Here is a 15,295-nt window from a genome sequence, read left to right as displayed (position 1 = left end):
ACTAATACTGTATTTCCTTAATATTGTTGTTGGAAGACGGCAATTGCTAAAATACTGTGCGCGTAAACTAATTCATTCATACCTCGTGGTGGTCATCTAAGTCGATTATTGGACAAACTAAAAGTCTTACGAAAAAATGTTTGGAACAAAAATTGAAGAACATCTTATTATCTATACTTTTCTCGCTGAAAGTTTTCATCTGACCAAAAAATAAAAAAAATCCTCGCTCACTTACTTTTTCATGTTTACATTGAACAACCTTTTCATATTTTCCATTATTAAACATTAATCATCTGCACGAACTAAATTGTATTTATATAGTATTAAACATCAGTTTACGCAGAATTTAAATATGTAAATTTCATCCTCTCACTATTTGTATTACAATTTAGACGAACGTGCAAAGCGACAGGGAACGCACCACTTCGAATAATCTCGCCAACATCGGAAACTCTCTTCCAGCATGTGTGTGTGTAATGGGTGCGTGTGTGTGCGTACGTTATCGCTTCCTGCACGGACTGTACCCATTGTCACTTGGAGTTATGAAACTTGGTGTTATGAACCCTTGGAGTTATGATACTTGGACTTGTGGTCCTTGCAAATCTTACGTTTGGAGTTATGAAATTTTGTATTTTAATTTACTTGGTTTTATTTTAACTTGGACTTATGAATCTTGGAGTTATGAACGCTTGGAGTTATGAAACTTGGTCTTATGATATTTTGGTTTTAATTTACTTGGACATAATTTTACTTGGAGTTATGAAATGTTGTATTTAAAAGTACTTGGAGTTATGAAAACTTGGAGTTATGAACCTCACCCGCTGATTATACGTAAAAACCAAGATGAAATCTTTGCGATACAAACCGGGGCTAGTTAGAATTTACCTTTGGAATAATTATAGCGTTAAAACATAATATTACCAGCCATATACATTTTCACACTGGCTTAGAATGACAAAAGACACTCTTAGGCAAAGTATCAGCTTGGAAGTAACGACGCGTTGTAAGAAGTTAGCGAGACACGCTGAGTAATTTGTCGTTGTTGATGCGTTGATGTTGTTAGCGAGACACGCTGTGTAACTGTCGTTGTTGTTGATGCGTTGATGTTGTTAGCGAGACACGCTGTGTAACTGTCGTTGTTGTTGATGCGTTGATGTTGTTAGCGAGACACGCTGTGTAACTGTCGTTGTTGTTGATGCGTTGATGTTGTTAGCGAGACACGCTGTGTAACTGTCGTTGTTGTTGATGCGTTGATGTTGTTAGCGAGACACGCTGTGTAACTGTCGTTGTTGTTGATGCGTTGATGTTGTTAGCGAGACACGCTGTGTAACTGTCGTTGTTGTTGATGCGTTGATGTTGTTAGCGAGACACGCTGTGTAACTGTCGTTGTTGTTGATGCGTTGATGTTGTTAGCGAGACACGCTGTGTAACTGTCGTTGTTGTTGATGCGTTGATGTTGTTAGCGCGACACGCTGTGTAACTGTCGTTGTTGTTGATGCGTTGATGTTGTTAGCGAGACACGCTGTGTAACTGTCGTTGTTGTTGATGCGTTGATGTTGTTAGCGAGACACGCTGTGTAACTGTCGTTGTTGTTGATGCGTTGATGTTGTTAGCGAGACACGCTGTGTAACTGTCGTTGTTGTTGATGCGTTGATGTTGTTAGCGAGACACGCTGTGTAACTGTCGTTGTTGTTGATGCGTTGATGTTGTTAGCGAGACATAAATAAAATGAAGTTTTGTTCGCTTGATTTGTGATATTCTTGTTATTTGTTACAGGGTGCCTAGTGTATAATTTTTTGTGTAAAACAATTAGGCAATATGAAACTAATAACGATATATCAACACGATTTAAAGATTGCAATTTATTCAACCATTATTTTATCGGTTTGCAAACCTTATTAAACATCAGTACAAAAACCTCAGAAATAGCCACACACACACTAACGTTTAAGACGAGAAATTAAAATGTAATGTTGATCCAAACAACTTGGTCAATTAATTTATTATCTTTTCCGTATCCTAAACAAGGACTACCGTACTCTGAAACAGTTCCGACCCCCTTCCTCCCGTTACTTCCTGCTCAAACAAGTTTACATCTTTCTGTTGACGGCATTGAACTATTCTCAACTATTCTCAAACATGCGAATTATTCACTGAACCACAATCAAACAAGTTGCAAGTAGGCCTACGAAAAGATAAGTTCTTAAAAAAAAGAATGATTTATATTGATAAGCGTATATCAAACAAAGCCCGGTGTGCTGCAACTGATAAAAATTCTGAGCGCTGGAGCAATTTCCAATTCAAATCAGACACTTAAATGATCTCGTCATCTTTATTCAAATAGTCGTCTGGCCCGAACTATTCCAATCTCTAGCTTCACTAGGAAAATAGATAAGTGTTTAAGATTATTCGGGTAAATTGGTACTACTGATTACAGATTTTATTACATTTCTATATTTACGTAGTGTGTATTTATTGTATTAATTGTAATTAATTGTAATTAATCATTTTTTATAGACCGGAATACTTAATTTAAAGCTGCAAAACTATACATTAATTGTTTTAGTTTCTGATAAAAAAAGTATACTTTTACTCCCATGAGAGCATTTGGTAATAATTATGTATCACAATTGACAAATCTGCACTGAGACAGTGCTCTTAACCTGTTTTCCCGGATGTTCTAAGACGCATTAAGTATACGATCATTTTATCATTTCCAACATTGTTGTGATTGACACGACAGTTTTGCTCTGCAGATGACTGCAGTTGCTTCACCTGCGAGTGACGTCATCTTGAATCATGCAGGAATGGAATGTCCCCAATAAATGTTGGTCAGGGCCCGCGCCAGCTGTTATATAACAGCTGACCATCCCGGGGTCCTGGTGCCAGGATTCCAAGACTATTGTTTCATTCCACTGTCTACCTACACCGCGAGCCTGAGTCACCGAAGGATTTCTGGTATCCTAAAGATGCGGTACGTTAATTCATACCGTTTTGTAATATTTTATACTGTCGACGTCGTTTAAGGATAATACAAATCAATAAAATAATGTCATATGTTAATGTACGTACATAAATGTCTTCCAGAACGTGCTTGGGCATAAAAAAAGCGTTCTGTTGTGAAAAATGATAGTAAAAGAATTAAACAATAGAGAAACACAATGCACTGTATTTTACATCAATGATAACATTCTGTACATTTTGTTGGTATGATTTAGCAAATATCTTTTACAGAAATACAATGACTACACTATATTTTCTTTGCACTATTCATGCTTCAGCAACACTATCTAACTCTAATTGACTCGGCTTTGAATTTTCAAAATTATTTAAAAACAATAAAAACATTTGATCGGTCCGATTCCGTAAAACATTCGACACCGATTCCGAAGTATTAAAGAATTTGCATGTGAGTCGTTACTACATTTACCTATCCGTTACGCATTTACTTTAACGCACATATTACTAACATAACGATACAGAGGTAAACTCGTTAACCCACTCTTATAACTGTTAGATGAATAGTATTGACATTCAATATGAACATACTATATTGATCTAAACTCTCGGACATCTTATTACTTATTTAATACGCAAGCAGGTTTTTTTGTGACAATTACTCCTCCGAAACTACTGAACCGATTGACATGTTTTTGGTGTCATTGAAAAGAGCGTAACGTGAAGTTGTGCAGGAAACTTTCTTTTTAGGGAAAAAATTAGAGAGTGAGGCATGGGGACCCTTTAAAGTTTCGTATTTCTCCATAAGATTAACATGGGAAAAACATTGTTTTGAAACTACAGCTGTTGTCATAAATGCTGTTCTGCTATTTAATTTAATTTGTTTACAAAGAGAATTGTTTCTTGGTGCCATGTGGTCAATGAATTATACTTTTGCATATATTTTAAATGCTATACACTATATAAAATGATAGTACTGTAATACATTAAGAGATCCTAATTTAAATAATCAATAAGCAGGATTGAGATTTTGCCTATATGTTTTCTGGTAAGTGTGTTGTAACTGTTTCTCATAGTATATTATCTTATAAGTAAAACCGAATTATTCTTTTCTGCATTCTCACCCCGTAGCGGAGCACGGGCAAAGCAACTAGTTGCCATTTAATACAAAACTCTAGTGGAATTTCGAAAAACTATTAACACCGTAAACTTAAACTTATTTCAAAACAAACTGAAGCCCTTAAAGAGCAAGTAGTTATTAAAATTCCAAAACTAAAGGGTTAGTGCTTGTTGCATAATCAAGAGATGAGTTAGCATCCACAGACGTACAGGCATGAGTTATCTGCTGATGGTAGTACAATAATCAGATTTCATGGTACGAAGCTGAACCTGGACGTGAAGGAACGCAAGCAACTCACCGGTCAAGTGCTCTAGTGACCAACCTAGAAACCACAGGTGCGAGAGAGACAGTAATGAAAACTTCATATACTACTGTGTTTATGTGTGAAAACCCGATGATTTTTTTAATTGAATTAGATTCACCTAAGATCACATCATTGCATTACAAACGTCAATAACCGACGATTTTCAACTTAACATTTTGACAACGAACATAGCGAACAATAGTTTAAAGAAGGGAGTTTTTTTAACACACCCACTCAAACATTCACACACAATTAAAATAAAACGCAATTAAAATTACAAATTGCCTGGAATTTAGTTTTACCAGCGGCTCGTCATGAACTGTTTAAGTATGGGACATTCGAATCGAAACAACTTTTTACGGTCGATATTATATTAATAAACTGTCATTGTTTCCTAAGAACACTGTTGTATGCCGATAGTTTTGCCAAGTATAAGTATTGTGCTTTTATCAGGTCATACATTTTACAACAGATTACGAAGAGACGCTTATTGATAAAGCTAATTGAAAACGCGACCACGTCAAGGTAAAATGAAAAGAAACTACATTTGCGATTATGTCTAGCTAATTTGTCCAAACATTTTTATTGTATTTGGTTGGGTTAAAATGTGAAAACGTGATATAATACCCCCGCCGCAGTAAACCTGCAGCGAATTTCCTTTAACCTTGTTGGATTTTCAGAAAAAGATTCCGTTCAAATAGAAAAATGTATTTCCTTTTTTAATAACAGTTTTAATTTTAATGAGTAATTAGGTTTGATGCTATAGGGAAGGTGATAAGGTGATTTTGTTAAGGATTGTTGATAGCTAGTATGAAATAAACAGATTCGCCAAATTAAATCAGAATATTTCCATAAACAAGCCAACTACAACGATTTATTTACTATCCATAACAATAACAATGAAAATTTAAATCTAAACTTTTTAAGTTTTTTCCGTTATTGTCTCAACATTTTGCTTAGTCAAATAATGTAAGATAATTTTATTGAGGGGCATAAAATATAAAATAATTGTATAAGAACTACGAATGTTTAGAAACAACACTTTAGTTTCCGAAGTGACTCAAGGAGTGGCGCTGTTATCAGGCAAACAGAACGTTATCAGTGGCGGCGACATTGAAACGAACCCTCAATCAATTTACAATCAATGTATGTCGATGTAATTAACCAAAACGTTGAAAATTCACAGCCGTGGATAATCCAACCAAAGGTTTAATTGTTTTGCATCTTATAAATGGAGAGCAATCTTGGGATCTATATGGAAATTGGATCAAAATGCTTTAAGGTTACAACTTGGCATAAGTACGAATGTAGTTGGCTTTTTTTGACACTAATATAAGTTAATGTATCTTACAAGGTGTTTCAGAAATCATTTGTTTCTAAAAACGCGTTATGCTTTGAACTATAACAAATTATTAACCAACCATAATCTAGTGTGTAATCAAAGTTATAATCCCGCTCAGCCGTGGAAACTGATTGATTACATCCACATTAGGACCTACAGTAGTTTACAAACTATGTCTGCAGCGATCACCGGTGTTCAATAACATTCTACATTGATTAATGGTCTAATTCCATTCAGAAAGGAAAACATTAGGGGGATACTTAGTTTTTATATGATCTTGAAGCCGGCACATTTACAATTTTACCGGGAGAGCTTTACGTTTATACTGCTTATTCAAATTGCACCAACGATTTATTCTGTCACTAAAATTTATTCATTCTCTACTAGTATTCGGAAAAACTAAGGTATCTACCTTAAAGTGTTTAATGAACTTATTTCACTGATTAATTGAAAATAACCTCCATGAGATCAAGCGGAATCAACAATTTCAATCTAAGAGTGCGAGTTGAATTGTTATTGAAACATTGTTATTGAAATAGGATAAAAAATGCAGTAGTTATTGTCCCAACGAGCCCTTGTCATGATAAATCAGTGTATGGGGTTCAATTGAAACACTCCCTGCTACATTTACGAACTATGATGTCTACCCTTAATGTGTTTATTTTTATTACAGCTTGTAGGTGAATTGCTAAAAAACATCTATGAGATCAAGTGAAATCAAACTAATCAGACTTTCAACTGTAACGGTAAACTGAACAAAATCACAGAGTTAGACTTTTAAACTGACAGCAAAGTTTAACTTATTACCTTTACAGGGGTAAACCATAAACAGAAACTAGTTGCCAGCACACACACTCGCACACACGACAACACATACGACAGCTACGGGCCGCGCGGTGGTCGGGACGCAACTGACAAGAAAGTGGAGAGATCGGCGTCGCGCGTCGCCTTGGCAACCGGGGACCGAGCTCCGCCAACTGAAAACCCCATAGAGAATCTTCAGAGTAGACTAATCGCCATAGAGTAGATTTTACATTTAATTCTGTGGTAGAATTACACAAGATTAATATAACTTGTTAGCTGTGGATAAATATGTTTCAACGGAGGGGACGCTATTAGGGCGTATTTTAACCCAAATATGAAGGATGTGAGTAGAATGGAGTGATATGCCTCGTTTCGCTTTGGTACTAACTAAAATGAGCTGTTTCATTGGCTATGACCATTTATTAAATGCCCAATGGTCAGGACAGCTGGGTCCAGTTTCGATTTACCAAACTTTTCTTTTCTAATGATCGACCTATTTGGATGGAAGCCAAAGACACTAGTTCATGATTGTCACGTTGAGCATTGTTAAACGTATGTTGTGCTGAACAGAAGAAAAATTTAAATTAGTATTTTAATGTCGTCAGTGTTTTTGTGCAATATTTTAATAAAATAATCAGTTGTATAATGAACTTATGCAGTAAAAATGTCTCCACTATCACAAAACTACAAGTACAGGTATTATCATTATTGATGTAGTTCAGTAGTTAACCAAATGAACGAATACTTTCTATAGTTACAAGTGTTTTCAGAAATATATTATGGCAAGATAATTTTATAATCGTCAACGCTACAAGGTGAGATTCTCTGTTTTATATGCGGATAGGCATAGAATCTAAAAGTGTTTTTCTTATCCAAAAACATAATTTTAAAACTTTTATTTTTATTCTATTTGTGCAAATTAAAACGGTCACTTACCAACGACAAGAGAAATTGAATTTAAATAAACTGTTCACTGTAAAATTAACTATTGAATTAAGGTTTGGATGGAAGTGACCAAAGCCACCTCTAATTTGATACTATGCACTATTATACAATATACATGTTCATAGAAGCTTAAAAAACGGACTTTCATAGAGAGGTTTATACAAATATTTTTTTCCGGTGGAAAAATTGCATGCACATAAATATTGTATGATTTCTAAAAATAACTGTTACGAGTTATCTAAAATAGTCTTTATCAATAAGAGAAATTATGAATGAAACAGTTACAACAAAATCTCATGTTATGAAGGTTTTACTGTCTGTTATGCAATTCGATACAATTAATAATAATAATGAGCACTAATGTTGTTTTAATATAATACAGTATGTACGAGTAAATTAATTAATAACAGTTTATCTTGCGATTACAGTATATCAATCATAAATTCGCATATTTAACATAACGAGAGGTCGTCCAGTGGTCGATAACTCGACCAAAAATGAGCAGACTTCTCTATTTTCACCACACGCTGTAAAGAAAACACGTGATTTGAATTTCTTCCATTTGTTTTGATTTTCTCATTATATTTCGTTGTTGTTTCGTCACCAGCATGGCAACCCATAAGGCTATTTTTGCCTATTTTAATGTGTAAAGGTATTCTGCACATCAACAGGCAAATATCTTCCTAACAGTGTGCGTAGATTTTCCCTGCATTGCAAACGAGCTGAGAAAAAAAGTTTTAAAAACCATGCTTGCCTATTTACAATGTATAGATGGGTTGGTTTCGATTATACGCTGTTGTGGACCGACCTAATTAACTTATTTGCTTTACTGATGATTATATTGATAATTAACTTTATTGAATTATTTAAAGTGGCCATGGGGTCTGTGTACAATTCAACTACAAATTCTGCACTTACCTCGTCAACTCGTTCATCGGCATTTGTAACAGGAGATGGATCATTTTCAACTGTTCTGCAGCCTCTTTTCCCAACTAACGTTAATTGATAACATGTATTGCAATAAACCTATTCATCACCATTAGATGTATCATTTTAAGACATTTCATTGCTAAGTATTACAGAATATTTATCAAGACATTTTCTTCTGTGTGGTCATCTGTGTTTCATTGACGAAACATATTCCCCTTTTCTTAATTTGTTTTCTGTACCGTACATGTTTATGTGCTCAAAGCTAAGGAATTATATATGCTTTTGCTTGTGCATTCATTTGATTATATCGAGAAGGTTTGTTTACAAATGCTAACTCACTGCTCGCCCATGCAATTTTGAACAACAAATTTGTAAAATTTAAAAATATATTCCAGCTTTCATCACTACATTAATCGTCTTTGGTACAAAATCATTAGTCGTAGGCCTACTTTCTGCACTACTCCGTAAGTTAACCAGACGTTTTAGTAAAATAAAATAAAAATTGGTTGAAATTACTTAAAACAAAAATTTTTAAAAGTCAAATATTTAGAGGTTTTAAGAACAACATCAATTTTTACTTCTATTCAAATCGCAGAATAATGTCCAAACCACCCAAAGGACAGTCATTACCAAGGTGAAAATGAAGATCCTCTCAAGTCGCAAACTCAGCCATTAGGTCCTCATTTTCTAAGGACTCTTCTTCCAGACATTCTTTAGCCGGGTTGTTCCATTTTCCAGGTGTAACAGAAGGCGTTTCTGGCCACCATTGTTTCCTTTCTTTGGCAACCTGATTGTCTTTTTTCAAACGGCTTGAGAAAGAAGGCTGCATTTTCTCTGAATCCTTGTTTTGCAGACTTTCTGGTAAAATATGCTGGGGAATATTGACCTTGGTGTCACTACTTGCTCTTCGTACGAAAGTAGCCGTGTGAATTTGGGATTCGACCAAAACTGTCGCAATTTTCGTCAATGTTCTTTGGGCCATTTTAAATTTTATTAGTTGTGGTTTCTAAGGAAACACAGCAATAGTTTTGTAACAAATTTTCTCACGAAAAAACCAAAATGTTATTACAAAGATAAAAGGTAAGACATTGTATTATATCCAAGTAAATAAATGTGTATCGTATAACTATTCATTCGCCCTCGTATAAATATATCCCTTTATAACGTAAAAAACAATAAACTGCATTGAAAAGGTAATTCTCCAATAACAGTTTAATCCGATGTTATATCAATTCGGATTTTCTGAATTATCATTTACAGTTTTTAATAAAACCACTCAGTAAAAATGGCAAAATTATTCTATTTGAATAGGCCACTTCACCGTATTCATGAAAAAGTGCTACAGCACCAAATCATTTGTTCTTTTGTATTTTATTATAATTTGTATTTTACAACACCATGTCTGAATGAGATTGTTCTGTGTCACATCACCGAATAAACACTCAACGTGGTGGTTCGCACTAAGTTCATATTTTGTTGTGGCGCTTCCGGTTCAGGACTAAATGATTGACAAATACTGTAATCGCCTCGTGGTCTTTGGGCCACAAGTGTTAGTTCAGCTGTTAAAATAATCCTAGTCAGCAGTTCGGTCACAAGGCCATTCTCCTCACTGACAAGAGCACCGCTGGTGTAGTGGTATCATGCAAGATTCCCATTCTTGCGACCCGGGTTCGATTCCCGGGCGGTGCACATTACTTTTTGAGCGCAAAATACTTGTCTAAATACTTTTCTGGAAATTGGTATGGTACTTTTATCAATTTACATCCAATTACATCATATTTCTGTAAAGTTTCTTTAAAATTTGCAATTACTCTGCTGATGTGAAATGTTGTTTTTACTTACTGTAGTAAAACAACTTTACACAATTATGAAACCGAAACACAACTTGTGGGGTGCAATGAAACGAATTATAAACTGGTAATAATTGTTTTGGTTCAGAACATACCAACTTAGTTAAGCACAGGTAAAATCACCAGATTCAGTTAAAAACATATATAAAGTATATGCGATAATATTACCACAATAAATAGACATTTGAACAATTCAGAAAGTTTTTGTACTTAACCCTCAACCAGTAACTAATAAACTCTTTTAGGTGTAAAAAATCCCACCAAATTAAAAATTGTTTTTCTACAATTAAGTATATAGGCACCAATGTGACAACTTTTGCTTACTCATGTTAATTCTTGAGTACCAGGATTTAACGTAAGATTAGTTAAAATAGGTGACTCGCTATCGCTTGATTTTCCGATGTTGTAATGCCTTTATTTGTGCCATCTTCGACTTGTTTGGTAGGTACTGTAGTTGTTCATCACACACTTATTTATCACAAATAAATTTTAAGGTTAAACTTATCAAAAAGGACTGATATCGAACCACACATAGTAAGTTATGCCAGTTAATTTGGAAGGACACAATAATATCTTATTTAGCCCGGGGACAAGACACCAAGTAGCATTGGCCGAACGATCACCTCCTTTGGATAACCTTCCTGGACAAGCTGACAGTCGTTTTCATCTCAGTCACATCCACCGCCGCTTCCGTCTCCACCCTAGCCTCTGTACCAGTGGGGCGGAGCCCCCGCGCTCTACTGAACTTATCGATCGGAAACGAGAGCTATCAGATTATGCATTAACTTGCGGAGGATAAATGTGCTTCCTCTATTACTAACGAGGTTACTGGTTACGCAACGTGATGCGTAATTACGACTACAGTTTGCTATAGATATACATTCGATGGAGCTAGATTTGGTTACAAATTCAGTTTGGTACGACCATAGTTAAATGTGGCGTTTTTAATGGCTCCAATCAATTGTTGACAAAACCGAGTAAAATAAATAGGTACAGTCTAAGTATAATAAAAGTACATAAAATGTATACAAAACAATGTAATCAAAACAATCTTAGTACAGACCTATGGAAAGTTTTAGCTGCTTGGAAATTTTTTTTATTAAATAAGTCACTATCGTAGACCTCATTGAACGAAGCTTCCTAGCCCCAACAATCCGTAATCAACCCAACGTAAGCGTAAGTAAAATGTAAGGTACAGGTAGAGTAAATAATACCCCGCCGCAGCAAACCTGCAGACTAAGCGAATTTCCATTTGCCTGATAGGATTTACACTAAATTGTCTCCTTAACAATATCACATTTATTCCCTATTTAAATAGAATCAGTTAAACACATACTTAGGTTTGCTGCAACAGGGAGGGTAAAAGTGTTTTTTATGTAAAATGTTAATAGTTAGTAAAAAATAAAAACATTTTCCAAATTTGGGTAAAATATATTAATAAACAAGCAAACTACAACAGTTTACTTATTCTCCATAAGAATAACATAAGAATTTTAAATTTAATTTTTTTTGAATTTTCTCCGTAACCATTAGGCGCATTATAACGCTTCAATATACTAAATTATTTGTTTTTTTAAGCTCTACAAAATTGTTTGGAAAGAAATTGCAAAATTTTATGTTTTTTGGGTCAAAAATGGGAAAACCCCATTTTTACCCCATAAAAGCCCCAATAAACCCCCGTTCCCATTGTCCGATCATGCTGGTTCGCGTACTCGTTCGAAAAAACGTAGGTTTACACGTTTGTACCAAATTTCATCAAAATCGGATCATTTTTGCTCGAGTTATCGCGCTAACGGACATATGGGCGATATATATATGAATTTGAACGGATGGTGTTTTTGGCCTCTAGGGACCTCAAACAAAAAAAAAATCGGTCCCGGGTCCAGGTCTTACAATGAGTAAACTACGGCAATAGCTTATTCCCTATATGGGAAATTCGCTAAAAGAGAGAAATGAAGATTGTGGTTGTCTGTGTGACGTCAAACCTCCCCTCATGACGACATGAGTGTCAACTGATACGTTTCCTCCCCTCGCACGTTACATAATAGATTCAAAAGTGTTCAGTACAAAAAACTATGACTACATGCATTGCACTGATGATATAACGAATCCAAGCTTTTCAAAGGTTGATTAACTTCTTTGATGACACATGAAGTTGAAATTCACGCTCGGCCAAATTACACAGATAGTTCTTGACTAATAAAGTGAAACCTAGGAAGATACTGTATAAACAAGAGTTAGCTTGCGTGAGGCCACTGAGTTACCGTGACTGTGTTCATACGCTCAGTTATAGGGACTATCTGATTGTATTTATATCCGATGTCGTCCGTTCTTGCACAGTGGAGTCGGTGGTATGGTATGGAATGTATAGAAAGTCAAGTTAAACGGAGTCAGCAATGATGCAATGCCACTATGCCTACTGACTACTGGACTACTGACAACGGTGATGTAAGTATAGATCTAGTCTACTGAATATATTCTTGAGAATCAACTTCAAACATGACATTCTGTGGCGAACGATGTTTTGATTGTGTTGATAGTAAGTACACAATTCAAATCCTTAAGTTTGAATACAAGTTTTACACATTCAATAGCATAAACTTCAATGGTAATGACAACTTATAATTTGTACTGAGAAACTTTCCGTTCAAAAACTAGACTTCAGATTTATCTATAATCTGAATAGGATGTAAAAAGTGCCTCATATTGATCGTATTTTACTGCAATTTCAACTAGCAATCCTCCACGATAAAGGCTACGGTAATTAATAAAAATTCAGTTCATTTTAACGGGTTTTTATTTTTTTATTTAGATATTTGCAGTTATTTTCCATAAAAGCGATAAAGTAACTGAAACGCGAATTACCGTATTAGTTGTGTATTTAGCCTCTATTGAGTTAATCCAAACGATTTTAAACACATTAAAATTAATTACGACGGTTTAAACATGAAACCCGGGGTTTTATTCAACAATTTCAGCCTTACATACCGGTACATCAGGAGTGTAACCTGAGCTAATAAACCCATCCCACTGACTCTACTTAGTTCAGCTCACCAGATGCTGAGTAGCGTCTGGACATCGATGTTCTCCAGTGACTCCAGCGACCACTTCCGTTCCAGCCTGTCCTCCAGTTCCAGCGAGATGCCGCTCTCTGGAGAACACGTCATTCCAGCAAACTCCACAGACAGATCTCCAAACTATCACACCCGCGACACCACGACCACGACCACACAAACACCGCGGTACAACAGTCACTCGGTCAGTCGAGGCGTGGGTGGACGTCGATGTATCGATAGTGCGATCGACCCGATATATCGAGCTGTCGACAAGTAGAATGGTATTAGTGGTCGTGGTATCAAGAATGTAAGCAATTTGTGATATGAGGAAATATGCATAGTAACTCGGGCGATATAACCTAGGTGTATGTATTTTAATTTTTTTTAACTTATACAAATTTCAAGTAACCCTACTTCTAAAATGCAGCGCGATAATATATGAAAAGCTAATGGTGTTTAATTGTTTTGTTTTTGTTTTTTTTTACATAGAAATATAAAGAGTCTGTATACAAAAAACATCCATGCAAAAAAATTAAAATAAATGCATGTAAAATGTGACGAATATTGTTATGCATACGGTACACTATTCTGTTGCAGCATGTCATTCGACCACGATGGTATCACCATTAACTGATTGTACATTTTTACTACAGTATTCGAGGATAGTGAATTTGGGACCGTAACTAAACTAGGTATAGTCAAAAAGCAATTTTGCATATGATTCATTTTGTAAAGGTAGTAGTGAAACATACAGCTACTTTCAAGGCATCAAACTCGAATGTCAAACTCCACAAGTAAAAAAATAACCAGTCACTTCCTTTTCCCACAGCACTGAAACACACTCACATCCGATGGTAAAATGAGTATTCGATATAACATCGAATATAGAAGTTTATTCGATAGTCTGTCGCGGTGAAAGTTCTACCACGTTTCGACGCACTTTCTACACTCTTAACACCGGTATTTGCTATTGTAATTGCAAGCTGAAAGCATCGTGACAAATAGAAGACTGCAATATTGTCATCCGAAACCCCTACGATTTTCATTCGGGTTCCTCGTGGTGGTTTATTCCGCAAAAGGCTAACCAAATACAGGATGAATTCTTGGATCAAACTGAAAACTAATTGGATATGCCATACACTATTCTATTTTATTTATGTAAGGTCGTAGAGAATGTACAAGAAAAACTCACTGGCAACAAAGCATTGATACCATTTACCAAGAAATAGCTTAACTATTAACGTTGTTTTTCAATTAATTAATTGCCCCCATAAATCATGAAAAATGATTTTTTCCATTCCATAAACTACAAGACTAGTCTATAAGAGATACTATTGTTCTGATATAACTAAATAGGTAGATGCGTTCAAACTGTATATAAAATGCAACGCAAGCGTTAATCACATTGACATGGTGTATATGAAACAGTAGGACTTATAAATCTGTCATACACTACCAACGAAAAGTTCATTGGAGCACAATTATATTTTGCTATAGTTGATACATAATATTTGAATAAATACTATACATTATGGGCTATTCGAAATATTGTTTAAATAATACAATTAATACGGTTAAATCCGTGTGCTCCCACTATCTCCGCGTTCCGCTATCTCCGAACCCAAATCTGTCCCGCTATCTCCGAATTCTAGAGTGACCCTTTTAATCCAGTCACTGCCTGCGTTGTTAGCTGTCATTGCATCCACGGCTGCGAAGCTCCGTGGATGGAAGATTTGATGAAAATTTAACCCGTGGGTTAGGTTAGGTTAGGTTAGGTCAGGTTAGGTTAGGTTAGGTTAGGTTAGGTTAGGTTAGGTTAAGTTAAGTTAGGTTAGGATAGGTTTGAACGGAAAGTCTTAACGCAAGAAGTAACCGAGGATTATAGGGGTCACTCTGAAATTCGGAGATAGCGGTACACGGAGATGGCGGGACGCGGAGATAGCGGGAGGTAACCGGTTAAATCACAGGTTATACGGCTTAATAAAG

General features: G+C 35.5%; 1 protein-coding gene and 1 non-coding gene across 10 annotated transcripts in view; one reads left to right on the top strand and one right to left on the bottom strand.

The window, feature by feature from the left end:
* The window catches only part of LOC128988365 (NAD kinase-like), a 103,815-nt gene that overhangs the window by 65,778 nt on the left and 22,742 nt on the right, over positions 1-15,295 (bottom strand). Inside the window, exon 1 of one of the 9 annotated variants that reach the window (XM_054409596.1) lies at positions 13,308-13,466. The exons of 6 other annotated variants lie outside the window; for them this stretch is intronic. In XM_054409596.1, coding sequence (XP_054265571.1) covers positions 13,308-13,420 — 113 coding nt within the window. In that variant the 5' untranslated portion in view covers positions 13,421-13,466. Of the gene's footprint in view, positions 1-6,531; positions 6,630-13,307; positions 13,467-15,295 lie in introns of those variants that run through there. 2 more of the 9 variants (XM_054409594.1, XM_054409601.1) reach the window with 2 other exon arrangements.
* Positions 10,022-10,092, top strand: Trnag-ccc (transfer RNA glycine (anticodon CCC)). The gene has a single exon. It is a non-coding gene; the product is annotated as a tRNA-Gly (tRNA).

This window comes from Macrosteles quadrilineatus, unplaced genomic scaffold (assembly GCF_028750875.1).
Source record: "Macrosteles quadrilineatus isolate MER2022 unplaced genomic scaffold, UCM_ALF_1.0 Scaffold_3__2_contigs__length_128488019, whole genome shotgun sequence".
Lineage (NCBI taxonomy): Eukaryota > Metazoa > Arthropoda > Insecta > Hemiptera > Cicadellidae > Macrosteles > Macrosteles quadrilineatus.
The sequence above is the reverse complement of the archived record's forward strand: the minus strand, read 5'-3'. Positions and strand labels throughout refer to the sequence as shown.